This window comes from Coregonus clupeaformis, chromosome 36 (assembly GCF_020615455.1).
Source record: "Coregonus clupeaformis isolate EN_2021a chromosome 36, ASM2061545v1, whole genome shotgun sequence".
NCBI classification, from domain to species: domain Eukaryota; kingdom Metazoa; phylum Chordata; class Actinopteri; order Salmoniformes; family Salmonidae; genus Coregonus; species Coregonus clupeaformis.
The window spans coordinates 35,825,579-35,853,445 of record NC_059227.1 but is presented as its reverse complement, the minus strand read 5'-3'; the positions used below and the strand labels follow the sequence as shown (position 1 = coordinate 35,853,445).

At 43.4% G+C, this 27,867-nt stretch overlaps 1 protein-coding gene across 1 annotated transcript in view; it reads left to right on the top strand.

Annotated features, from left to right (window-relative positions):
- LOC121552893 (collagen alpha-1(XII) chain) overlaps window positions 1–27,867 on the top strand; it is a 126,460-nt gene that overhangs the window by 1,138 nt on the left and 97,455 nt on the right. The window contains exons 2-17 of the mRNA XM_041865986.2: window positions 27–140; window positions 4,506–4,622; window positions 4,878–5,021; window positions 5,689–5,748; window positions 7,475–7,738; window positions 7,927–8,091; window positions 13,127–13,300; window positions 13,465–13,755; window positions 13,879–14,481; window positions 16,154–16,432; window positions 16,542–16,817; window positions 17,994–18,266; window positions 23,141–23,410; window positions 24,860–25,126; window positions 25,544–25,736; window positions 25,870–25,994. Coding sequence (XP_041721920.1) covers window positions 71–140; window positions 4,506–4,622; window positions 4,878–5,021; window positions 5,689–5,748; window positions 7,475–7,738; window positions 7,927–8,091; window positions 13,127–13,300; window positions 13,465–13,755; window positions 13,879–14,481; window positions 16,154–16,432; window positions 16,542–16,817; window positions 17,994–18,266; window positions 23,141–23,410; window positions 24,860–25,126; window positions 25,544–25,736; window positions 25,870–25,994 — 3,571 coding nt within the window. The 5' untranslated portion in view covers window positions 27–70. The remainder of the gene's footprint in view (window positions 1–26; window positions 141–4,505; window positions 4,623–4,877; window positions 5,022–5,688; window positions 5,749–7,474; window positions 7,739–7,926; window positions 8,092–13,126; window positions 13,301–13,464; window positions 13,756–13,878; window positions 14,482–16,153; window positions 16,433–16,541; window positions 16,818–17,993; window positions 18,267–23,140; window positions 23,411–24,859; window positions 25,127–25,543; window positions 25,737–25,869; window positions 25,995–27,867) is intronic.

The following is a 27,867-nucleotide window of genomic DNA, read 5'->3' as shown; positions in this document are numbered from 1 at the left end:
TGCGTAATTGCCCGTTCCCTTTGTAGCCTCATTCATGTTCTGCTGAACCAGAGAGATAAAGAGAGTCAAAATGAAGATAAGGCTGTCTCTGGCAGCGGCTGCCTTCCTTGCAGTACTACTATCCTCCGTCGAGGCCCAAGGTAAAGTTATCCCTCATCCGCCATCCTTTCTTTCCTCCTCACCTCCAATTCTTTCTACTGTTAATTAAACACAACTGAATGAAAATGTGCAGACTCCCCGTCTCTCTCTCTCTCTCTCTCTCTCTCTCTCTCTCTCTCCCCCATCTCTCTTTCTCTGACTGTAGCTAATGGTCTCGGTTCTTTAGCTCTTCATGGTGAAATGAAGAGCTAAATACTTTCACCAATACATTTTATTTTATTTTATTAATAAATGTTTGCTGAAAGAAATGTCTACATTATTTGTATCTCATGTAGGCCTATAGGCCTATTTCTTCGGTAGACCTATGGATTCATCGGTAGGCCTATGGATTCTTGTATTTTTGTTGTGTTTGTATAGGTTGGCTATTTCAAATGTCGTTTGAACACATTTTGTCTGTCTATTCATTGTGACAGGTTGAATTGACTCAAACAAGTAGTTTAGGGTAGGATATTGAAACAGTTTGAGGAATGCAAAATAATTTTTTCCAATCAAAAAGTGCGTTTAAAATAAAAAATTTAAATCTATAAGTTCAAAGTGGAACAGGCCCCATCATAGTGGTCTGGAAATTAGTGACAGGCCGACTCACCTAACCATGGATAGTTGCAGTGAAGTCTTTCTTACGCTAGGAGGGGCACTTGCTTGATATTTTTAATAGGAATTTCTGTCTTAGTTTCTCTAGTATGCCTACAGTACCTCTCTGGGGAAGGGAAGAATTTCAGCTGTACTAAAATGAAGTAGCCTAAAGGAACAAGGTAATGATAAAGGAAGTAGTTAACGATAATGGAACTAGGTAATGATAAAGGAACTAGGCAATGATAAAATAACTAGGTAATGATACAGGAACCAGGTAATGATAAAGAAACTAGGCAATGATAATGAAACTAGGTAATGATAAAGGAACTAGGCACTGATAAAGGAACTAGGCACTGATAAAGGAACTAGGCACTGATAAAGTAACTAGGTCATGATAAAGGAACTAGGTCATGATAAAGGAACTAGGTCATGATAAAGGAACTAGGTCATGATAGAGGAACTAGGTAATGATAAAGGAACTAGGTCATGATAGAGGAACTAGGTCATGATAAAGGAACTAGGTCATGATAAAGGAACTAGGTAATGATAAAGGAACTAGGTCATGATAGAGGAACTAGGTCATGATAAAGGAACTAGGTCATGATAGAGGAACTAGGTCATGATAGAGGAACTAGGTAAAAAATGTTTTACCCATAAGTGATGTATAGATAAGCTATAACCATGATGTAACAATTTTTCCAAATTAACCGAGAACTCGATTGTATGTCTCCACTTTAATTTGGAGACAAACGTGGCTTGAAGCCAATTGTCCTTCTCGTGTTCTTTTTTTCTCTGATGAAACGGAAAGAGAAAATATGAGTGTCTCTAACATTATTTTCCAGAAACTGTTAGACTGAGAAAGAACATTCTTCTGAAGCTCCCGAGACCATATAGACTGCAGATTACAGAGGTCAATCAGACTATAAAATGTAAAATATTCTGTTAGCATATCATACTTTTTAAGAGAAGGCCTCTCTTTTGGTATGTTCCAAAATCTTGACCTACTTGGAGAAACCATACATGAAGAGAAAGAGTCATAACAGCAACAAAACTAAAACACTTTTTATCTTATCATTGACATGAACTTGGTAACACTTTATTTGGATAGTCCATCTGTAGATGCTCTACAGACTATCAGTAACATTTAAAGTCTCTACTAACCCTTATCCTAACCCTAACCTTAATCCTTACCCTAAACCTTATTCTAAACCTAACCCTAACCTTAATCCTTACCCTAAACCTTATTCTAAACCTAACCCTAACCTTAATCCTTACCCTAAACCTTATTCTAAACCTAACCCTAACCTTAATCCTTACCCTAATCCTTACCCTAAACCTTATTCTAAACCTAACCCTAACCTTAATCCTTACCCTAACCCTTATCCTAAACCTAACCCTAACCTTAATCCTTACCCTAAACCTTATTCTAAACCTAACCCTAACCTTAAACCTTACCCTAACCCTTATCCTAAACCTAACCCTAACCTTAATCCTTACCCTAACCCGTATTCTAACCCTAACCGTAAACTTGGCAAACAGTTGTTCATCAACAAATAATCTGTTGATGGACTGTTTGGACAATCCAAATAAAGTGTGACCATGAACTTTTCGCTCATCATTGAGATGATGTGTGTGTGTTGTGTGTGGGTATTTGGTATTTTTTGGTGTTTTATTAGGATCCCCATAAACTGTTGCGAAAGCAGCAGCTACTCTTCCTGGGGTCCACACAAAATATGAAACATGACATAATACAGAACATTAATAGACAAGAACAGCTCGAGGACAGAACTACATAAATAAAAAAAGGCACACGTAGCCTACATATCAATACATACACACAAACTATCTAGGTCAAATAGGGGAAAGGCATTGTGCCGTGAGGTGTTGCTTTATCTGTTTTTTGAAACCAGGTTTGCTGTTCATTTGAGCAATATGAGATGGAAGGGAGTTCCATGCAATAATGGCTCTATATAATACTGTATGCGTTCTTGAATTTGTTCTGGATTTGGGGACTGTGAAAAGACCCCTGGTGGCATGTCTGGTGGTGTAAGTGTGTCAGAGCTGTGTGTAAGTTGACTGTGCAAACAATTATGAATTTTCAACACATGAATGTTTCTTGTAAAAGGAAGTGATGCAGTCAGCCTCTCCTCAACTCTTAGCCAAGAGAGACTGGCATGCATAATACTAATATTAGCCCTCTGATTACAATGAAGAGCAAGACGTGCCACTCTGTTCTGGGCCAGCTGCAGCTTAACTAGGTCTTTCCTTGCAGCACTCTAACACACGACTGGACAATAATCAAGATAAGACAAAACTAGAGCCTGCAGGACTTGCGTGCGCTTGCTTGTGGTATGTGTGTGTGAGTTTGTGTTCATAAGTGTTTTAATTAAGAACTTCTTAAGGAGGACAATGTGAGTAGTACTATATAGTTATGATGGGCCCATTTGGAAACAGAGAAGGAGCAGACCATGGCCCTTGAGTTGATCTGCCAGGTTGGTGGTTCTCATTTTTGATATCCTGTACTGGACAAGCTTCACTCAGGTCAATTGCTATGCAACTTTGCATTCAATTTGTCCCGAGACATGGCTTTTCAACAATATTTTAGAATGATATTCTTGATCCCTACAGGCTTCCCTATTTAAAATACCCATATAGACTATAATCCTATACTAACCCTGATATGCACCTCTATGCACTGATAGACTATCTTGTTAAAGTTAATCAACAAGCAGATTTCATAATTCATCACCGTTAACCACTACACATACGGTAGTCTTATTTACTTTACTTGTGGTTTTAGACGTTCTTTTTAGACATTCTGTTATTATAATATAGGCTGCTTAAGACTTTACTCTTTATAACACTCTTAGGCTATTATGACAAAATAACGTTAATTTACCCCATCCCCCAACAGACGAATATCATTTAAAAATATTTCTCAAATATGTTCTCTGGTCCGTCTTGTACATGGAAACTTTTGTCCGGTTCCATAAGTTGTTACAAACAACTTTTCATGTACAAGTGCATGATCTTCAGACAGTCCATTCACTGTGACCAATCACATTTATGGTTTGTTTGGCTTGTCTATTTGATTTGTTTTAAAATTAAATAAATCCATTGTGGATTCTCACTACTTAGTACTAGAGAGGTTGGAAAAGATGTACACAAGCGTCTTAAAGCACATTGTGTATTCTTTTAAGAGGTTTGCAATGGATGGGAGTCATACACATGGGTCAATCAAAAGAAACAATGTACTGAAGTCTATGTATGTCTGCATGCAGGCCTTTACACAACCATGGTATACAAGGTATGAGAAGACTCCATTGTAAAATCAATGCCACAAGTTTTATGGAAGGTGTATGTTTTTGTCGGTCGACTCAGTTTAGGCATGAGTTGGGTTGACCTTATCAGCATGCAAGATGTTAGTTGGTCAATGTATAAAAATAAAAATAAATTGTGCCCTTGGATATTTTCTTGCCACCTTTTGTCGTCTCGTCACTATATGTGCTTGAGTTGTTGACTGTGTTCGGACAAACATGGCCGGACAGCTCAAACGAATGTCATTTTTCTCCAAAATGGCTGCTCGAGTCTCAAATGTTATGTCTGTTGTCGTTATTGTCACCTCTTGCTGTTTGCCCCAACAATGAACAGGATAACTTCAACCTTGAAGTGTTAATCGTTGGGATATGAGCTACCTACACCTTGTGTTTGATCATATATACACTTATTTAGCAAATGCTGGAATTAACATTGGCTACTTTTTCTTTTCGCAGTTGAACCACCTTCAGACTTGAGATTTAAGATTTTAAATGAGAACACAGTACAAATGACATGGAAAGCACCGTTAACACGGATAGAGGGATTCAGGATACAGGTGGCCTCAGACACAGGTGTGTGGTCTGTATTGCTGCATCTCTCTCAACTTTACTGCCTTTACTGCAACATTACCTGTGTAGTTTACAACAAGCAATCACTGCCATTGACACAACAAAACACCTCAAATTACTGTTCTGACCAATTCATTATGGGATCCACCACAATTAAACATTTACTGCACTCAAAGCCTAAGAGTGCTAAGGTATACGTTGCTATATTCATTCTCTATAACCCTTCATTCCTAACTTGGTACTTTGTTATTTCAATAGACAAACCGACAAAAGATTTAACCCTCCCTGCCACAGCCACTAAGACATCCATCACAGACCTCACTCCAGACATGGACTATGTAGTAACAATCATCTCATACTCTGGATCAGAGCAAAGTTTGCCCACCTCAGGACAGCTCACAAGTGAGTCACTTACCATCACATCTGGTATATGTATTATCTTATGTAGACTACTGGTGAATGAAGTGAGTCACTTAGCGATACCCAGACACCCAGGTTGCGTCCAAAATGGCACCATATTCCCTATTGGCCCTGGTCAAAAGTAGTGCACTACATAGGGAATAGGGTGCCATTTGGGACGCACCCCCAGCTTCTTATTTAGTCTAATGATGAATGATTCAGACTGTATAGAGAGAGGAATAACAATTCATAGGTCCTAACAGGCAACCCCACCTCCCAAGTCTAACAGTGGTTAGAGTATGCTGTAATGTAATATGCACTGCTTCATGGGGAAGCCTCTTTGGCACCGGCCCTTAGGTCTGATGCTACAGTCCTAAGCATCCCATTTAGGGTCTTTAGAGATTACTGAGAGAATTGCCGGAACTAATTGCATTAGTCCATTATAATTTGGGAACCGGCTGCTTGCCTGCTCGTTGTGACCGCAAGTGGATTTGATGTTATTAAAGACACCCACATCAAATAATTGATGTATACATTTGACAATATGTTTATTTAAAAAATGTTTCATGCTACTAGATGATTCATTCACTCTCATTAGGGAGTTGTGCTTATGGTTAAGTACAGTAGTTTGTTTGACTCACGTTTTATATGATTTCATCTTGTGTTTCAGTCCAATCAAGTGGCACAGTGCAAGGAGGTCCCAGGAAACCACAGGTCACAGACTCCGTCAGTAAGTCCATCGCCTCCTTGGCTTTTTCTGACACTAAACAGTTCACATTTTCCAGTTGGTTCATAGGCTACAATCTTTTTTATTTCTCGTACTGCGCCTGGGCTCTTTCCTTTGGTGTATGGTCAACAGCCATTGGAGGGCGTTTCCACACGTTATTATATATAAATCTAGAAAAACATTGGCAATTAAGTTGGTAAGCTGCCTGTCATAGAGCCAGGCTGTCAATCATGCCAAGTGAGGGAGTTTGCACATGCTCAGTGTGGTGGTCAGGGGTGTGGAGCTAACAGCTGTTTCAGGAGGCAGGGCCTCTGGTGCTGGTGCTGAAGAGTACTGTAGCCTGCCCGGCCCTGAGACAGCCAGGCTGAGAGAAGTGGAAACCATTACAGATACATCTCTTTACAATAGCACTGTGGCCTCCCTACAGATGATGCGCGCTTACTGCTGCTTGGGAAAACCTCTCTCTCAGACTTTATTCATATCCAGAAGACAGAGCTCGAAAATATCCTCCAGGGAAACCAAAGCTATTCACTCACTGTACCTTACATAGTGTTCCCAAAGGAGCACCTATTGTGGCTCTGGTCAAAAGTAGTACACTACACAGGGAATAGGCCGCCATTTGGGACACACCCAAAGACTACCCACTATGAGGGCTTCTATCTCAAAGTACCACCCAAATAGTTTGCACAAGTTAAGTACATCAATAAGATTATTGTCGACTGCACTAGATCTGTTGATGCCACTATCCCTAACACCGTCCTCTGGTCTAGTGCAGGTGGTCTATGTCCTCCAACCTGTTAAACAAAAGTCTGATTTTGGTAGTGACAATGGTATTCTGTCAAAAAGGATGGCAATAACATAATAATTTTCATTGCATTCATTTTTCATCATCTTAGGGTCATATCTGAGCATTTGCATTAGCCAATAAGACATATTAATTGATATTCCATAGTTCCTGTGTAGTACACAAGTGTTAAGAGGGTAGTTTTCGTCATACAATAACGTTACGCATTTAGCAAAGGGGGAAAAATGCTGGACTGCAGTTTTTCCCCGGAGGCTACTTTTACTGTTCACTTTTGACCACAGAACTGCCTCAATTCATCGGGGCATGGACTACAAGGTGTCGAAAGCGTTCCACAGGAATGCTGGCCCATGTTGACTACAATGCTTCCCACAGTTGTGTCAAGTTGGCCTTTGGGTGGTGGACCATTCTTGATACACATGCGAAACTGTTGAGTGTGAAAAACACAGCCCCATTGCAGTTCTTGACACACTCAAACCGGTGCACCTGGCACTTACTACCATACCCTGTTCAAAGGCACTTCAATCTTTGGTCTAGCCCATTCACCCTCTGAATGGCACACATACACAATCCATGTCTCAATTGTCTCAAGGCTTCAAAATCCTTCTTTAACCTGTCTCTTCCCCTTCATCTATACGGATTGAAGTGGAGTTAACAAGTGACATCAATAAGGGATCATAGCTTTCACCTGGATTCACCTGGTCAGTCTATGTCATGGAAAGAGCCGGTGTTCCTAATGTTTTGTACACTCAGTATATATTTGACCAACAGCACACTTTACGTTTTTCTTTGGTCAATGATATGGCTTCTGGGACAACATTTTGTCTTCAGGTCAAATCATTTACCTCTTCCATTTTTCTAAATTTCTTTATTTTCCTTTCCCTTTCTCCTCCGCTCCTCTCCTCTACCACTCCTCCTCTCTCTCAGAGTGCTCTTTCAGTGCCATCGCAGATCTGGTGTTCCTGGTTGATGGTTCATGGAACGTTGGAAGAGACCACTTTAAATACATCCGTAGCTTCATCTCTACCATGGTGGGAGCCTTTGAGATTGGGGAGGACAAGACCAGGGTAGGTGTGGTCCAGTACCATACTGATACCAGGACAGAGTTTAACCTCAACCAGCACATGAAACGGGGCGAACTTCTCAGAGCCATCAACACACTGCCTTACATGGGTGGCAACACCATGACAGGTACCTAACACGTCCCATGTACAGTACCTTGTTACACACTCTTGTACAATACATCATCATATCATTACCTCTAGCATAATACTAACTGACAAAGCTGTAGTTCTTCATGAATAACTCTCTGCGTTTGGTAGAGTGAATCAAATTAACAATGTAATAACTGAAAGGGGTGTCATGCCACTGTGTTATAGGTGAGGCCATGGACTATCTGCTGAAAAACACATTCACTGAGGCAAATGGTGCCAGGAAAGGCTTTCCCAAGGTGGCCATGATTATCACAGACGGGATGTCTCAAGACCCTGTGGAAGCGATCGCCAAGAAACTCAAGAACATGGGGGTGGAGATCTTCACATTGGGTATGTGACTACAGGCTACCTTTCAATCATCTAACCCTGTTGATGTGTTACATTTAAGCAATAAGGCCCGAAGAGGTGTGGTATATGGCCAATATACCACGGCTAATGCTGGCATTAAGATTGCACTCAATGAGCTGTATAAGGCCATAAGTAAACAGGAAAACGCTCATCCAGAGGCAGCGCTCCTAGTGGCCGGGGACTTTAATTCAGGGAAACTTAAATCCGTTCTAACTAATTTCTACCAGCATGTTAAATGTGCAACCAGAGGGAAAAAAAACTCTAGACCACCTTTACTCCACACACAGAGACACATACAAAGCTCTCCCTCGCCCTCCATTTGGCAAATCTGACCATAACTCTATCCTCCTGATTCCTGCTTATAAGCAAAAACTAAAGCAGGAAGCACCAGTGACTCGGTTTATAAAAAAGTGGTCAGAGGACGCAGATGCTAAGCTACAGGACTGTTTTGCTAGCACAGACTGGAATATGTTCCGGGATTCTTCAGATAGCATTGAGGAGTACACCACATCAGTCACTGGCTTCATCAATAAATGCATCGATGATGTCGTCCCCACAGTGACCGTACATACATACTCCAACCAGAAGCCATGGATTACAGGCAACATCCGCACTGAGCTAAAGGCTAGAGCTACCACTTTCAAGGAGCGGGACTCTAACCCAGACGTTTATAAGAAATCCCGCTATGCCCTCCGACGAACCATCAAACAGGCAAAGAGTCAATACCGGACTAAGATTGAATCGTACTACACCAGCTCTGACACTTTTCGGATGTGGCAGGGCTTGAAAACTATTACAGACTACAAAGGGAAGCACAGCTGCGAGCTTCCCAGTGACACAAGCCTACCAGACGAGCTAAATCACTTCTATGCTCGCTTCGAGGCAAGCAACACTGAAGCATGCATGAGAGCACCAGCTGTTCCGGGAGACTATGTGATCACGCTCTCCGTAGCCGATGCGAGTAAGACTTTTAAGCAGGTCAACATTCACAAGGCCGCAGGGCCAGACGGATTACCAGGACGTGTACTCTGAGCATGTGCTGACCAACTGGCAAGTGTCTTCACTGACATTTTCAACATGTCCCTGACTGAGTCTGTAATACCAACATGTTTCAAGCAGACCACCATAGTCCCTGTGCCCAAGGACACTAAGATAACCTGCCTAAATGACTACTGACCCATAGAACTCACGTCTGTAGCCATGAAGTGCTTTGAAAGGCTGATCATGGCTCACATCAACACCATTATCCCAGAAACCCTAGACCCACTCCAATTTGCATACCGCCCCAACAAATCCACAGATGATGCAATCTCTATTGCACTCCACACTGCCCTTTCCCACCTGGACAAGAGGAACACCTACGTGAGAATGCTGTTCATTGACTACAGCTCAGCGTTCAACACCATAGTGCCCTCAAAGCTCATCACTAAGCTAAGGATCCTGGGACTAAACACCTCCTTCTGCAACTGGATCCTGGACTTCCTGATGGGCCACCCCCAGGTGATAAGGGTAGGTAACAACACATTTGCCACGCTGATCCTCAACACAGGGCCCCTCAGGGGTGCGTGCTCCGTCCCCTCCTGTACTCCCTGTTCACCCATGACTGCATGGCCAGGCACGACTCCAACACCATCATTAAGTTTGCTGATGACACAACAGTGGTAGGCCTGATCACCAACAATGATGAGACAGCCTATAGGGAGGAGGTCCGAGACCTGGCCGTGTGGTGCCAGGATAACAACCTCTCCCTCAACGTGATCAAGACAAAGGAGATGATTGACGACTACAGGAAAAAAAAGAGGACTGAGCACGCCCCCATTCTCATCGACGGGGCTGTAGTGGAACAGGTTGAGAGCTTCAAGTTCCTTGGTGTCCACATCACCAACAAACTATCATGGTCCAAACACACCAAGACAGTCGTGAAGAGGGCACGACAAAGCCTATTCCCCCTCAGGAGACTGAAAAGATTTGGCATGGGTCCTCAGATCCTCAAAAAGTTCTACAGCTGCACCATCGAGAGCATCCTGACTGGTTGCATCACCACCTGGCATGGCAAATGCTTGGCCTCCGACCGCAAGGCACTACAGAGGGTAGTGCGTACGGCCCAGTACATCACTGGGGCCAAGCTTCCTGCCATCCAGGACCTCTATACCAGGCGGTGTCAGAGGAAGGCCCTCAAAATTGTCAAAGACTCCAGCCACCCTAGTCATAGACTGTTTTCTCTGCTACCGCAGGGCAAGCGGTTCCGGAGCGCCAAGTCTAGGTCCAAAAGGCTTCTCAACAGCTTCTACCCCCAAGCCATAAGACTCCTGAACAGCTAATCATGGCCACCCTGACTATTTGCAATGCCCCCACCCCCACCCCCCTCTTTTACACTGCTGCTACTCTGTTTATTATTAATGCATAGTCACTTTAACTCTACCCACATGTACAGTGAGGGAAAAAAGTATTTGATCCCCTGCTGATATTGTACGTTTGTCCACTGACAAAGAAATGATCAGTCTATAATTTTAATGGTAGGTTTATTTGAACAGTGAGAGACAGAATAACAACAACAAAATCCAGAAAAACGCATGTCAAAAATTTTATAAATTGATTTGCATTTGAATGAGGGAAATAAGTATTTGACCCCCTCTCAATCAGAAAGATTTCTGGCTCCCAGGTTTCTTTTATACAGGTAACGAGCTGAGATTAGGAGCACACTCTTAAAGGGAGTGCTCCTAATCTCAGTTTGTTACCTGTATAAAAGACACCTGTCCACAGAAGCAATCAATCAATCAGATTCCAAACTCTCCACCATGGCCAAGACCAAAGAGCTCTCCAAGGATATTAGGGACAAGATTGTAGACCTACACAAGGCTGGAATGGGCTACAAGACCATTGCCAAGCAGCTTGGTGAGAAGGATGACAACAGTTGGTGTGATTATTCGCAAATGGAAGAAACACAAAAGAACTGTCAATCTCCCTCGGCCTGGGGCTCCATGCAAGATCTCACCTCATGGTGTTGCAATAATCATGAGAACGGTGAGGAAAGCCCAGAACTACATGGGAGGATCTTGTCAATGATCTCAAGGCAGCTGGGACCATAGTCACCAAGAAAACAATTGGTAACACACTACGCCGTGAAGGACTGAAATCCTGCAGTGCCCGCAAGGTCCCCCTGCTCAAGAAAGCACATATACAGGCCCGTCTGAAGTTTGCCAATGAACATCTGAATGATTCAGAGGAGAACTGGGTGAAAGTGTTGTGGTCAGATGAGACCAAAATCGAGCTCTTTGGCATCAATTCAACTCGCCATGTTTGGAGGAGGAGGAATGCTGCCTATGACCCCAAGAACACCATCCCCACCGTCAAACATGGAGGTGGAAACATTATGCTTTGGGGGTGTTTTTCTGCTAAGGGGGCAGGACAACTTCACCGCATCAAAGGGACGATGGACGGGGCCATGTACCGTCAAATCTTGGGTGAGAACCTCCTTCCCTCAGCCAGGTCATTGAAAATGGGTCGTGGATGGGCATTCCAGCATGACAATGACCCAAAACACACGGCCAATACAACAAAGGAGTGGCTCAAGAAGAAGCACATTAAGGTCCTGGAGTGGAAAATCTGTGGAGGTAGCTGAAGGTTCGAGTTGCCAAACGTCAGCCTCGAAACCTTAATGACTTGGAGAAGATCTGCAAAGAGGAGTGGGACAAAATCCCTCCTGAGATGTGTGCAAACCTGGTGGCCAACTACAAGAAACGTCTGACCTCTGTGATTGCCAACAAGGGTTTTGCCACCAAGTACTAAGTCATGTTTTGCAGAGGGGTCAAATACTTATTTCCCTCATTAAAATGCAAATCAATTGATAACATTTTTGACATGCATTCTTCTGGATTTTTTGTTGTTGCTATTCTGTCTCTCACTGTTCAAATAAACCTACCATTAAAATTATAGACTGATCATGTCTTTGTCAGTGGGCAAACGTACAAAATCAGCAGGGGATCAAATACTTTTTTCCCTCACTGTACTTATTACCTCAATTACCTCGACTAGCCAGTGCCCCCGCACATTGACTCTGCACCGGTACCCCCCTGTATATAGCCTCCCTACTGTTATTTTATTTTACTGCTGCTCTTTAGTTATATATATATATATAAAACAATTTTTTACTTAACACTTAAAAAAAAAAAAATCTTTAAAAAATGCATTGTTGGTTAAGGGCTTGTAAGTAAGCATTTCACTGTAATGTAATACAACACCTGTTGTATTTGGCGCTTGTGGCAAATAACATTTGATTTGATAAGGGCTGTTCTTATGCGCGACGCAACGCGTAGTGCCTTGACACAGCCCTTACCCGTGGTATATTGGGTATATACCACAAACCCCCAAAGTGCCTTATTGCTATTTAAACTGGTTACCGTATTTACAGCAGTACAATTATTTGTTTTGTCATACCCATGGTATACGGTCTGATATACCACAGCTGTCAACCAATCAGCATTCAGGGCTCGAACCACCCAGTTTGTAAATACTAATAATCCTGTCTATATGTATTCTATAGTCATGAGAGTAAGTTGAAGTATTCATATCACAAAGGAAAGGAAGAAAACAAAGAAACTTACCAGCTAGAATGGGTTTTCAACATTTTGCCCATGTTGTCATTCTTTCCAGCTAAAGTCATGACATCGCTATATGTTCCATAGTGAATCCAGCTGGTTCTTCTTAAATGTGGAAAAGAAGGAGAGACCTCCTGCTTAATTTCATATATTTATAGATCACTTGTTTTACTCAGCATTTATAGCTCTCAAACCTGAGAAACTATGCAACAATTCTAAATAATTTTCATGTGCCGCCATTGACTTTATAGGGGTGACTTTATTGGGTCTTTATAGGTGTTGACTCTTATCTATGAATGAGTAAACCTTCTGAAAGGGGCAGGAGATCAGAATTACAATGGGGATATGGAACATTTCCCTCAGCTTTTATGAGACCATATACATTTTACACCACTTTTTTGGTTCTTTGTCCAATTTAGGGATCAAAGGAGCAGATGAGGAGGAGCTGAAACAAATGGCTTCGACCCCCTACAGGACCCACGTCTATAACGTCCTCAACTTTGACCTTATCAAGGATGTGCAGAAAGAGCTCATTACCAATGTGTGCTCGGGGGTGGATGATCAACTCAACTCGCTCGTCAGTGGAGAGGAAGGTAAATGCAGTTTTACGACTTGAATGTTGGAAGTGGTTTTGGCATGGATAACTTCGAAGAAATGCTTAGAGATGGATGATCAAAACATTTCCATCTGGGGAGAGGAGGATTATTTTCTAACAAACTTCTGTCTTGATTTTGTTTTGGGGGTTGTTTATTTACAGTTATTGAACCAGCATCAAACCTCCAAGTAGTAGAGGTGGCCTCCAAGTCTATGAGGGTGACATGGGACGCTTCCTTTGGAGACGTGTCGGGTTACAAGATCCAGCTGATCCCCATGATGGCCGGCAGCAAGCGCCAGGAGCTATACGTAAGCCCCAGCCAGACCTCAGCGACAGTTATGGGCCTTTCTCCAGACACAGAGTACCAGATCAACCTGTTTGCCCTCAAGGGCCTCATGCCCAGCGAGCCCATCATGGCCATGGAGAAGACTGAGCCAGTCAAGGTGTCCCTTGGTGAGTATACTCTACAAAAATACATCCTTTGGTCTTTTAGTAAAGAATATGTCAGTCATTGTTATAGTCATTCAGTGTATGATTTTGTCATGACATGACAGATGTTTTTGTGTCCTCTTCTAGAATGTTCTCTTGGAGTGGATGTGCAAGCCGACGTTGTCATTCTGGTCGACGGCTCATACAGTATCGGACTGTCCAACTTCGCTAAAGTCAGATCTTTCCTGGAGGTGCTGGTGAACTCCTTTGACATTGGACCAGACAAGATTCAGATCAGCTTGGTTCAGTACAGCAGGGACGCTCACACTGAGTTCTACCTGAACACCCACCGCGACCTGAGCGCTGTGGTCAAGGCGGTCCGGACTTTCCCCTACCGCGGCGGCTCCACCAACACCGGCCGGGCCATGACCTACGTCAGGGAGAAGGTCTTCTTAGCTAACCGAGGATCACGGCCGAACGTGCCCCGCGTCACCATCCTCATCACAGACGGGAAGTCATCCGACTCCTTCAAGGACCCGGCCACCAAGCTAAAGAAAGCGGACGTGGAGATCTTTGCCGTGGGCGTGAAGGATGCCGTGAGGTCTGAGCTGGAAGCAATTGCTAACGAGCCCGTGGAGACCCATGTGTACACCGTGGAGGACTTTGATGCTTTCCAGAGGATCTCCAAGGAGCTCACCCAGTCCATCTGCCTGAGGATCGAGCAGGAGCTCCTCAACATCAAGAAGAGAAGTGAGTAGTACCCTCTCTATATCAGCATGATGGGGCCATTGTTGTTAGTCAGTAAACCCTCGCCAAGTGTACTCAAGACAAGCTAATAGTGATGCAATAAAGAAATTATAGAGTTACATATCGGGATACATTTTTTTACAATATATCGTATCGTATTGTTTTGACAATATCGCAATATTATTTTTGCGCTAGTTGGCTCTACCTGCACCAAAACTTGTTCTCCATCTTCTTTTTAAATAGGGAGCTAATTTGTTTTCAGCACTTATTTCCATGACTGATCAGAACTTGTTTTCTCATGACTGTCTCTTGTCCCTCTGCAGCAGACATATGGTGAACAATATGTTTGGAACACTTAATCACAATAAATTCACAGTATCGGATCGCAATACATATAGAATCATGAGAATCGTGAAAATCGCAATACATATCGTATAGTGATAATATCGTATCGTGACGTCCCTGGCAATTCCCAGCCCTACAAGCTAATGGTTTACACAGGAAGTAAGTGAAATTCCTTAGCCAATTAGAATATCTTGCAAACAATAAATATTGGGGACATTTGTGCATGCCATAGATTCTCATAGTAGATAATGGCCCAGCGCCCAATCTTACCGAAGTCTAAGATGTTTATGGAAGTGACCTAGATAAAGTATTTTTGCAATACTAAAGTAAGTGCTAGCATTCTTTGAATTACAGTAGGCAATGTATCTTGTTCCTTATGATTCATATGCCAACCTATTTACACCAGGGTGGGATACACTGTATATTAACAGATGAATGTAAAGTTTCCACCTGGCACGGTATCACACAGCTCCATATGGCAGTAGGCAATGAGAAGGTTTCTAATGTATAACTTACATCCAAAACATTGGTCAGTTTTCAGGTCTTTGATTTCTTGATTTTGAACAAATAACCATGTTTTGAAATATCATATACTTGGCTCATTTGATGAATTATGGAATAATCTTTCACCTTTAAATTGTGCTTTTTTTACACGGTATTAGTCAATCAAATTTGTATCAACTGCTCCTTTTTGGACAATTCTCCACTCTACCTTGGTCTTGATGGTCCTTGAACTGAGAAATAGAAGATAAAATACTATGAGTGTATACAGCATATGCTTGCAATTACTTCTGTTGTGTCACAATACCCTTTTCCAAAGTTGTCGTCTTCTGTTTAGCAATGTGTTACACACAACCTCTTGCTCTCTCAGGGTTAGTAAGAGGACTCCCATGTGGAAATATAATGCCAAATATTAGTCACTCCGCAGTACATGGCTGAAAGGCATTCAGCTCTGCCAGTATATTGTGCAACTCACACAAGGTTTGATTACCCGTGATATAATCCTTATATAATAATCTATTATGACATCATTTACATTTTACATTTTAGTCATTTAGCAGACGCTCTTATCCAGAGCAACTTAGTTAGTGAGTGCAACATGGAGTACCGTAAACATAGAAAACAATACAGGGATTTTCACTAATGGAATATAGATCATGTTTGAGTGTTATTGAGGTTCCGTCCCAAATGGCACCCTATTCCCTATACAGTCCACTACTTTTGACCAGAGCCCTATGGGGTGCAAATATGGACCTAGGAATTAAAGTGGCATTTGGGACGCATCCTGGATGTTGTGACCTAATGTTTAGTCATCTTCTATCTCCTCAAGGCTTACTGCCACCGAGGTCATTAACGTTCTCTGAGGTGGCTGCCAGGAGCTTCAGAGCTACCTGGGAGAACGATGACCTCAACGTCCTGTCCTACCTGATCCAGTTCAGACCGGCTGCTGACACCAACGGGGACTTTGTGTCCATGTCCGTGCCAGGGGACACGTTCACCGCTCTGCTGCCTCACCTCACGCCCGTCACCCTCTACGAGGTCAGCGTCTTCGCCCAGTACGCCCAAGGAGCCAGCTTCCCTCTGAATGGATTCGAGACCACACTAGATGGTCAGTACCATCAGACCAACAGATACCAACAGAGAAATATTTTGATGCCAATGCCATAACTTCTGTTTTAATATTTGTATGACCTCTAACCCCAATATATTTGTCATAGAACAAGGACCAGTGCGTAACCTGAGGGTTTCCGAGGAAACGACAGAGAGTTTCCGGGTGTCGTGGGCGGCGGCACCAGGAGCGGTGGTACGGTACCGTCTGACCTATGTACCAGTCAGGGGCGACAGCGCGAGACTAGAGAAGGCCACCGTCGGCCAAGAGACCACCATCGTGTTGCCAGAGCTCAACCCCTTAACGACGTACCGTGTGACGGTGGCTGCAGAGTACCAGTCAGGCACTGGCGGAGAGAGGCAGATCGATGGCACCACCAAAGAAGGTGACTAGGCATCTGCTTATGTAACAGTCACACTGTGCTTGCTTAAATGGATAGTTCAGGATTTTGGCAATGAGGCCCTTTATCTACTTCCTCAGAGTCATATGAATTTGTGGATACCATTTTTATGTATCTGGGTTTAGTTTGAAGAAAGTTGCTAACTAGCATTAGCCCGATTGCTAACAAACATGACCGCCCGCTTGACAACTTCTTAGACTATTACGCTAGCTATTTGATACATTTCAAGCTGGGGAGTGATGCTACGAATCAAACTCGGTTACACTTAGCATCAAGGGGTGTGAACATGGATGCCTATTGCTTCAAACCAGTGATACTTTTTTCGACTTTATGTTCTACAGAGCTAATATTCCACCCAATCTTACTATGTCATAATATTTTGTCGGGAAGTCAATGGAAGAAATCACAAAGGGGTTGGCCTCTAAGGAGGTATTTTTCGATACATACCAGAGGTCTCTGTGATTATTTGTGGTGAACTGTTGCTCAGTAATGCAGGAGTTTACAGCGCTGGAGCCAAAGGAGCAAGGGAGGCTGACGGAAAAATAAAAATAAAAAGTTACTCCTATTCACCACGGCAACCACACTCTTCTCAGTGATTATCAGCACTCAAAGCAGTTCCAGCTCCTTTAAATGAAGCAGCTGTTTAAAGGATAGAACGTATCCCAGCCTGTGGCTCTTTGGCATCCAGCACCCAGCTGACATTCCTCAATCTTCTTTTCAATAATACCCTTGTTGTGCTTTTCACTGTGTGCGTTTCCAAAAACCTTTATATTACTTGAGACTTGCATTAATGAAAACTTGTGGTCTTTCCAATCTGTCTAGTGTAGTAACAGACACCTGAGTTAACCCTCCCGTTGTCCTAGGGTCAAAATGACCCGCCACTGTGTTGAACCAACTTTATTTAATTTTTATATTTTGGGGATCATTTGTGAGAAGGAGGCAGTGATACTTTCTTTAAAGTCTCACTGCCTCCTTCTCACAAATGATCCAAAAAATATAAAAATTAAATAAAGTTGGTTCAACACAGTGGCGGGTCATTTTGACCCTAGGACAACGGGAGGGTTAATTGGTCATATGCCAGAACCTACACTGTGCCCAACAACGTCAACCTTGATTGACTCCTCATTGACAGCGTGGCTTTTACCGCCTCTTCTCTTTTAGGGCAGGGATCTCCACGTGACCTGCGGGTCTTCGACGAGACTATTTCCACCATGAAGCTGTCGTGGGCGGCGGCACCGGGCCGCGTCCTCCAGTACCGCATCAATTTCCATCCGTCGGCAGGTGGCGAGTGGAAGGAGGTGTCAGTGAAGGGAGAGAACACCAACGCCCTCCTGAAGAACCTGCAGCCTGGCACTGAGTACGACCTGGCCGTCAGCGCACGCTACTCCTCTGGCCTAGGAGACCCTCTGAAAGGGAAAGGAACCACACTGGAAGGTAAGCAGAACAGAGACTTCCCAAAATAGGTACATTGTTATTGGACTGTAAGGGCTGGTTTCTGACTGAAACCATTTGTTATGGATTTTCTCCATTGACCATGATCCTCCAGGAGGGTAGGCTTAATCTGGGTCTGGGGAACCAGCCTTAAGAGTCAACAACACAGTAGTGTAGTGAGGCCTAAAACTCAGCTCCTTTAGCGCTATTAACTGTACTATGACAAAACCTGGGTCTATACCTGAATCAATGACTGGTGCCTTGAATAAAAACATGGCATTCATTTTCAGAGTTATGGCAAAGTTATGAGTTGCTCCTCTTTCAGTTCTCAGAGAGATTCTTCAAAAAGTTGTCTCTTTAGCGGAGTCAGCTATCTGGTTCTCCTATGGGGGGTGGGGGGGATGAAGTCATTCTTCTCTCCTCTAACCCTGTACCTTGTTTGTGAGGGCTTGCCTGTAATTTAATATTCTTGTCTGCAATAACTGTGTTCTTCTGTTGCACTTCTGAGGGCAAGGAGTGGTGCAGACCTAGTTCTTTACCGTGGCCCACTTTCAATGGAATGGACTTTGAAGTGGCAACAGAGCTGACATGAAGCAGAACCATTAGGCTCTATTAGACTGTTTTTGCAACAGTCACGCATACAGTACAGTAGGCAGGAACAAAAGAGTTGTGTACTGTGAAAATCTCAGCCTTTCGCCTTTTCCACTGTATCCATCCCTTTTACATTCATTAAAAAATGCCAAGAGCTTGACTTTAGCCAGCATTCCTTCCCCAGGCTTTGAACAATGGTGCATATTTGACTGGTCCTTGACTTGGTGCTGCCGGTGTGATTGGGAATGGCTCCTGGTACCAGAATGCGTCTCAGCCTGTCATGGAGGCTAGGCTGATTGTCTTCTCCCCTGAGGGACATGGAGTAGCAAAATCTCTGAGTTAGTTAGTTCGTTGACATAGTGTACAGGACTCTCTCTGCTTTCACTCCACCAAGCCGACACACACTGAACACTTTGTGCTGGGTTCCACTGGGAGGCTAGGGACTAAACCACTAAGGAGAAACTACGGTCCTGTGTGGCTCAATTGGTAGAGCATGGCGTTTGCAACGGCAGGGTTGTGGGTTCGAGTCCCATGGGGGACCAGTACGAATGAAAATGTATGTGATCACTTCTGTAAGTTGCTCTGGATAAGAGCGTCTGCTAAAAAATGTATTTTTAAATTATTTGTCTGGCCCTCAAGGGGTCCTCGGTCTGCGTCCCAAATGGTACCCTATTCCCTATATAGAGCACTACTTTTGACCATGGGCCCCATAGGGCACTGGTCAAAAGTAGTGCACTATATACAGTATGGCGTGACATGCCCTAGGCCTGCCTATGCTGGTGGCCGTTTCTGTGGAGCCTCCAGTTTGTCGAGGAAGGCACTCCAGCACAGCTCACCTCAAGTCGCTTTTGGGGAAACGATGACAGTCTAGATGACCTGGAGTTCACATTCCTTCTATTCTCACACCAAGGAGATAAATTGAGTGAGCATACTGTGCATTTCCCCTCTAATTCAATCTGTTGATGTGGCAGGAGGAGGACAGAATAATTGTAACAAAACAAATGAAAGGTGATGAGATGATGAATGTTAAAGAAAGAGGAGGCATATGGAAAGTGTTACCTGTGAAAAGCCTTCAAAGCTGCTTGTATGCTGGCTGCCTCCATACTGAGCACTCACCATCCACTTCCATCAGGGAGGGGTGATGATGGGGAGCCAAGACTGTGCTGGGAATCAAAAAGAACCAAAGAGAGGCATCATGGGAATTGAATCAATGACGATCATAAAGGTTACAGGTTAAGTCAAGAGGTGGTTTACTCTTACTGTGACTCAGGCTCTGTAGTTAGTAGTAGTTGTATAGCTGTGTCCTCCCTCAGGACATAGCCCTGAGAATCCCCCCTCTCGTTGGGCTGAATGGTTCCCCCCTTGGCCCCTCTCCTACAGATGTGGGATCTTAATTTGATCACTCTGTTGCAGTAGAACTTTCCTGCAATGCAGGAAATGTAAAACATGTAGTGTATTTGACGTTTAGAAATGTTTCTGAAGTTTGTAATTTCCACTTTGAAACTTCAGACTTGATTTTCCCTTACGAAAAATGGATCAACTCCTACAATTAATTACTGTATAATCCACATAATAATTCAAATGTCCTGTTTCCTGCTGTAGCAAACTGGCTCAAATTAAGATCCCACATTTGTATCTGGCATTTGTCAGAGTTTATAAAGGGTTCAAGCTGCTGTTGTCTGACCCTTAGGGATGTCATTAAGACAAACAGGCAGTGGGCAGACTGCACTGCTTTTCAGCACCTGCACTCTCCCTTCCATTGGACCAGGGTCTAAAGAACATGATCCCAAGGTTCAAACTTTAAAAAAAAGGTACAGTTTATTCTGACTGTGGTACTGAACTTTAGACTATTTTGGCTTAATAGTATTAGTGCTGGATGCGAACGCACGGTAGATTTTATCCCTAGGATCGAGTTTTGTCTTGAGCGTAGGACATTGCAATGTGCTTGAAATTTCAAGGCTATTTGAAATGTCAAAGGCCTGAACAAAATCAATCCTGCTTGATGTTGGGAGGCAATAGGGAGGGGAAGATAAACTAGAACAGAACAATAGTGTGTATATTTTGTTACGTTTCAACAATTGATTAATTTGAGTGGCTTAACATTGTTATTCAATGTTATGCAGGCAGCCATAAAATCACATAGTTGTTTATTCAGAAAATATTCCAAGCCAATGTAGTGGAGAGTCTTTGTAGAGAAATGGAAAGGTTAAGTATAGTGTTTAAAAGAAAGGAAGCGAGAGAGGGTGAGAGAGAAATAGAGAGTGCTAGGGACAGAAAGGGAGACAGCACATGTCAAAGCCTAGAGGAGGGGGTGTTGAATTTACTGTAGTTTTGTTCAGTTTTGCCTCATGATGGGCGGTGGAAAAATGGGGTTGAGTGGGTTTCAGGTCGGACTTCCGAGCGCCAGATTCCATGCGAGAGCTGTCTGTGGCCTGTGATTTAGAAAAAACCTCCAGACTCTCTCCCAGATGTTGAAAAAATGAGCCTGTCCACAGATAGAAAAATGGCAGTGGAGAAGTCCCAGCTAATAGAGGCTGCTATGTCTCTGTGGTGGAGACGGAGAGCCTGCCCATGTGGGCAGAGGCATTACGTGCAGTAAAATTAAGGAAATTAGAATTTAGCCAGGACTGGAATGGGTTGCTTCAGAAGAATATTATGTTTGATAGATTACTTCTGGCATGGCAGTTGGAAAGACTTGTCCTGAACTCAGACACAGTTTACTTGTTGATCTATAAAATTAAAAACATGCTTAAAGTTAATTTCGCTCGCCATATGATTTTGAGTCAGAAAAAAATACGTATTTATTTCCCCCTGAAGTATATGTTTATGTTTCAATATGAAAGAGGATACATATACACAGGGAACCAGACGTTTGCATTTATCGGTTAGCTCATTTGGTTTCAGTGGTAAGACTGAACAACAGAAGGCAAATGGATTTGAGTCAGAATCAGCTTGATGTACTTGTGGTGGCATGGTCAGATTGATCATGTGTCTTACCAGTAAATATCCACCAGGAGCTGTGCTCTGTGCTATCCTGGAATTATTCTAGAGTCTGTCTCGGAACCAACCCACTATGAACCAAACAGAGGGTTTGATGATTGCGTGGTCTCTCTGTCTGGGTAGATTACTGTTTTATCTCTCTGCCTGGGTAGATTACTGTTTTATCTCTCTGTCTGGGTAGATTACTGTTTTATCTCTCTGTCTGGGTAGATTACTGTTTTATCTCTCTGTCTGGGTAGATTACAGTTTTATCTCTCTGTCTGGGTAGAGTACTGTGTGGTCTCTCTGTCTGGGTAGATTATTGTGTGGTCTCTGTCTGGGTAGATTACTATGTGGTCTCTCTGTCTGGGTAGATTATTGTGTGGTCTCTCTGTCTGGGTAGATTACTGTGTGGTCTCTCTGTCTAGGTAGATTACTGTGTGGTCTCTCTGTCTGGGTAGATTACTGTGTGGTCTCTCTGTCTGGGTAGATTACTGTGTGGTCTCTCTGTCTGGGTAGATTACTATGTGGTCTCTCTGTCTGGGTAGATTACTGTGTGGTCTCTCTGTCTGGGTAGATTACTGTGTGGTCTCTCTGTCTGGGTAGATTACTGTGTGGTCTCTCTGTCTGGGTAGATTACTGTGTGGTCTCTCTGTCTGGGTAGATTACTGTGTGGTCTCTCTGTCTGGGTAGATTACTGTGTGGTCTCTCTGTCTGGGTAGATTACTATTTGTTTATTTGGATCCCCATTAGCTTTTGCAGAAGCAGCAGCTACTCTTCCCGGGGTCCACAAAAAACACATCTTAGTCATTTAGCAGATGCTCTTATCCAGAGCGAGTGCCTACATTTTCTTACTTGTCCCCCGTGAGAATCGAACCCACAACCCTGGCGTTGCAAGCGCCATGCTCTACCAACTGGGCCACACGGGACAACACAAAATATTTCAAGTAACAACACACTGATACACTGTTAGACAAAGACAGTCAAACAAATTTAGAACACAACGATATACAAACATTGCAACAAAAAAATTATACAAACTCTGCTGTCCTCTCTGCGTCAATCAGTCAAGACGCACCCAGACAAATGCACTGAAGTGCATACGATTTTGGGTTCTAAGCACCCTTTTTACTTGTTTACGCAAGAGGATTTAGAGTTGAGTACGTTCTCTTCCTTTACTGAGAAGTGCCTATCCAGATAGCGTGTTGATACGTTCATTGATTATCAGCAACCAATCACTGTATCCTGTATCCTCTCCCAAATCCTTACCCAGAAATATGATCTGTTTTCCTCCATGTTTGTTTCAGAGCTGGGCTCCCCCAAGGACCTTGTCACCAGCGACGTGACGGACACCAGCTTCGCTGCGTCTTGGACGGCTGCCCTTGGGAACGTGAAGATGTACAGAATCCGCTGGAAGTCCATGTACAGTGATGAGTCAGGGGAGAAGACGGTCCCTGGAGACGTCACCAACACCGTGCTGGAGGGCCTTATCCCTGAGACCCTCTACCAGGTGTCTGTTGTGGCCGCCTATGGCAGAGGAGACGGAGGCCCGCTGACTGGACAGGAGACCACTGATGGTACCACTCTTTATTACACATCATCCTCTGTTCGTAACGTAATCCATTGGATTACTCAAAATGACAAACGTAATGTGATTACTTCCTTGGTTAGCCAGCATCTGCCTCGTCAGTTTATGCTGAAGACCGATCAGTTCTCTCTCTAACTCTGCCCGCCCAACCCCTCAGAATCCTTGGGCAAGTGCTGGCTCAACTTCCTGCTGCATCTCCTTGATCTGTGCCACTGACTTAGTCTGGCAGGGAAAGCTCTCAGTGTTAGATGTCAGAGGTGAACACAATGGTTGTGTCCCAAATGCACCCTATTCCCCATATAATGCACTACTTTTGACCAAGGCCCATATGTTTCTGGTCAAAAGTAATGCGCTAAGTAGGGAATATGGTGTTATTTGGGATGCAGACAAACATTCACTGAAGTGGTGTTGTTAGTTGCGAAGGTTTGGAGGTGTACTTGAAGGGTTTTGTAGCTCTGTAGAACAGTTTGAAACTCTCATCGGGCCATCACATCATTTTTCATGCACCGGCACTATGGTATACCAGTGTCAAGATGATAAGGAAAAAAATGTCTAAAAGATGAAGAAATTCCATCCCAGTGCTCATCATCATCACTCTCTGAAACCCTTTGGTCTTGGTGTCGGGTTTTATGGGAAAAGGCAATTTCTAAGACGCCCTTTTAAGCTGTGGTCTACAGTGGGAAACTGAGGTGGTGACAGTTATGATGCATTATGTGTTCTAGAATCTAAGAAAACTTAGAAAAAAAAATTATGCATGTGTGCAGCGCATGGTGTAATATGTCCTGTATTCTGCCTGTTAGGGTGTGTGGGAGCAGAATTTAGACAGGCTCAAATCGACCACACATCCCCCTATCCTACTCATGCACACATGGGAAATCACATTGATGGAAATGTCCTCTAACACTTGAGGAACCAGTGTGATGGTTTGAATAGACACATGTAGATATGGAAAGCCATTTAGTTTATTGACTCTGGCAGGCCAAGTCAAGCACATTTCGAACAGAAAACATTGTTGAAACATTCTCAGGAGACCTCGCCTCTTTCATATCCGTGCTTACCTCATTACGTTTGCACAGCGGAACCAATGGATCTCCGGTAACAGTGTCACAGGTCCATTCAGGTCAAGCGATACATTGAGAAGTTGGAGGCCAATAACAGTCCTCCCAGTGAACGAGTCTAGCGGTCTGACATTCTTTCCTGGGATCATTAAGTGTTTGGAAGGATTGTGGTTTGACTATTGTTGCATTCAGAAATGGTGGAACATATAGACCTTATGACATGGTAAATGGAGCGTAGCTCTATTCAGAATGGGGTAAGTTAAGATTACCAGATTTGGGGATAAGAGTCTAACTCTCTTTTAGATAATTTTTCTCAACATCCTCGCTACGTATCGAAGAGTAGATGTTTTATGAAACATTGCCCTCCTCTCTGTCCTCAGTGTCTGCTTCTGCTAAGGCGCTTAATGTGTCCGATGAGACCGAGCGAAGCATGAAGGTAACGTGGATGGCCGCGCCGGGTAAAGTCATCAACTACCGGGTGACCTATGTGCCCACTGCTGGGGGCAAAGAGATGGTCGCTAAGGTTCCCGGCACCTCCACCTCCACCGTGCTGAAGCGCCTGACGCCCATGACCACCTATGGCATCACGGTGCACCCCATCTACAAGCGGGGAGAAGGAAAAGCAAGGCAAGGAGTAGGAACGACACGTACGTTGGTCCATAATTCAACCCCATGATATGAGAGACAGTAGGGCGCTGCGGGACACACTATGGGAATATTGTAGGTGGGGCAGGTGTCTTTTCACTAACAAAACCTCAGACACTTGGTTAATACACACATATAGAGAGCTTACCACTAACACATGGCATGACATTCGGTTCTAAGACACTGGAATGGCACCCTATTCCCTATTCCCTATTCCCTAAAGGGAATAAGCTGCAATTTGGGACGCAGGCTAGGACTTAATACTTGTATTATGGACTAATGAGAAACTGACTGGAATGTGTGTTGGCTGATCTCAATGAAAAAAGACTAGCATTGCCGAAGTTGAAGTTATGACGTTATGACTTTTCTCCCATGAATTTGAACTGATATGGTTTCTCTGTTTGTCTGTCCTCTTGTAGTGTCACCTTACAAAGCTCCCAGAAACCTACAGACCTCAGAGCCCGGCAAGAACAGTTTCAGAGTCTCCTGGGACCCAGCTCCTGGAGATGTGCGTGGCTACAAGGTCACCTTCCACCCCAGTGGTGATGATATCAACCTGGGAGAGCTGCTGGTTGGGCCCTATGACAACACGGTGGTGCTAGAGGAGCTCAGGTGAGACACAGGAAGTTCTATCTTCAGACAGGAAGTTGTCAGTGTTGTGACATTGATCTGACATTCTTAGATGGTTACATACAACATTGTGAGGATAAAAGTAACTTTAAATCTCATCTCTCCATCTCATCAGGGCCGGAACAAAGTACTCTGTGACTGTGTTTGGAATGTTTGATGGAGGCCACTCTGCAGCACTGGCTGGAGAGGAGAAGACTACCCTCTCCGACGCACCCGAAGTGCCATTGGAACCTTGGAACGGTAAAACCTTACAATACCATAACATAACCGACAATCATACACAGATACAGACATAGGCTGCGTCCCAAATGACACCCTACTCCCTACATAGTGCACTACTTTTGACCAGAGCAGTGGACTATATAGGGAATAGGGAGCCAAATGGGATGCAGCCACAGAACAGCCACTCCGATAGACCCACAGACCAAACCACAGACACACAGCGTCCCAGCCACAGCCCATCTCTGTTCCCACCCTCACGAGGAGTAGTCTTCCCACTATGAGAGACATGACACTAATTATCCCACTTTTGAACTATGAGATGGTCTAAACTAATCATCATCACAACCATTAGAATAACATTCCACATTACACAGACATTGATTGTAATGAGTACTAATAATTTATAGCTGTTTGGCTTCAATGGGCCTTTCTGCCTCATATCATCTTAAGACTGTGATGGAGTGTATTGATAAGTGGGACATTATAATATTTTTATGATTCACTTTATGGGTGTTTTGACCTCTTTTTTCTTGCTCCAGTGCCAGTGAATGATTAGTCAGGTTACACCCCCCACCCACAAATGTTCAGCATGCCAAACCTATTATGTTGCTGAGATTTCTCATCACCGTGCCCAATTGGCCCAGCAGCCATATTGATTCATCCCTAATACTTCTTGACATGCAAAAGTTAATTTTTAAATTTTTTCCATCGCAAAAAAAGTTCGCATAATGGTAAAATGTTTCTCTGCTTGCAATTAGAGATGTTTTACAACCAGGAGAGTATGCAGTGCTGGCCGGGCTGCCGTGGAACAGAACTGCATGCGGCTAGGAAAATGTTATGTTTCTCATATAAGACCCCAGAGAGAGAGCCGGTGACCCTGGGCAGAAATTCGTTTCAGTAATGGGGAGCAGACACACTGACAACACTGCCCACCGCATCAAGCAGAGCAAGGGCTGTTCTAGTCCACCATGCACCCAGACCAAACCTTGGTCTCTCTCTCTCTCTCTCTCTCTCTTTCACACACACACACACACATACACACCATAGGCGTTCACCGCTCACACTAAAACTACTGCAGTAGTTTGGCCCTAGTGTTTAATAATGACCAAGCTAGTGTGGTTATAGGGTGGAATTGGGTTTTTCTTCTTCCTGGCTCAGAGGGTGGTATAGCCTGCTGCGTACTGTACAGTATGTTTGTATCCATAGCAACAGCGACTGTATGTGGTAGAGCCAATTAAAACTAGGATGACACCAGCGGTGGAAAAAGTATCCAATTGTCATATTATAGTAAAAGTAAAGATACCTTAATATAAAATGACTCAAGTAAAAGTGAAAGTCACCCAGTAAAATACTACTTGAGTAAAAGTCTAAAAGTATTTGGTTTTAAATATACTTAAGTATCAAAAGTAAATGTAATTGCTAAAATATACTTAAGTACCCAAAGTATAAATTCCTTATATTAAGCAAACCAGACAGAACAATCTTCTTGATTTTTTAATTTACTGATAGACAGGGGCACACTCTAACACTCAGACATAATTTACAAATGAAGCATTTGTGTTTAGTGAGTCTGCCATTTTCCTGTCCTGCTAAGCATTGAAAATGTAACGTGTCAGGGAAAATGTATGGAGTAAAAAGTACATTATTTTCTTTAGGATTGTAGTGAAGTAAAAGTAAAAGTTGTAGAACATATAAATAGTAAAGTACTTAAGTACTTTACACCACTGGATTACACTATAAACAGACTAGGGAATGAATCATTCCTGTAAATGACCACATACTAGCCAGTCAAAGTAGATAGATTCATCTATTTGCTTTATGTATTTGCTTAATGTGACACTGTATCCTCTGATGCATTCTAAACAACAGTCAGTGTCATCTGTTTTTGATC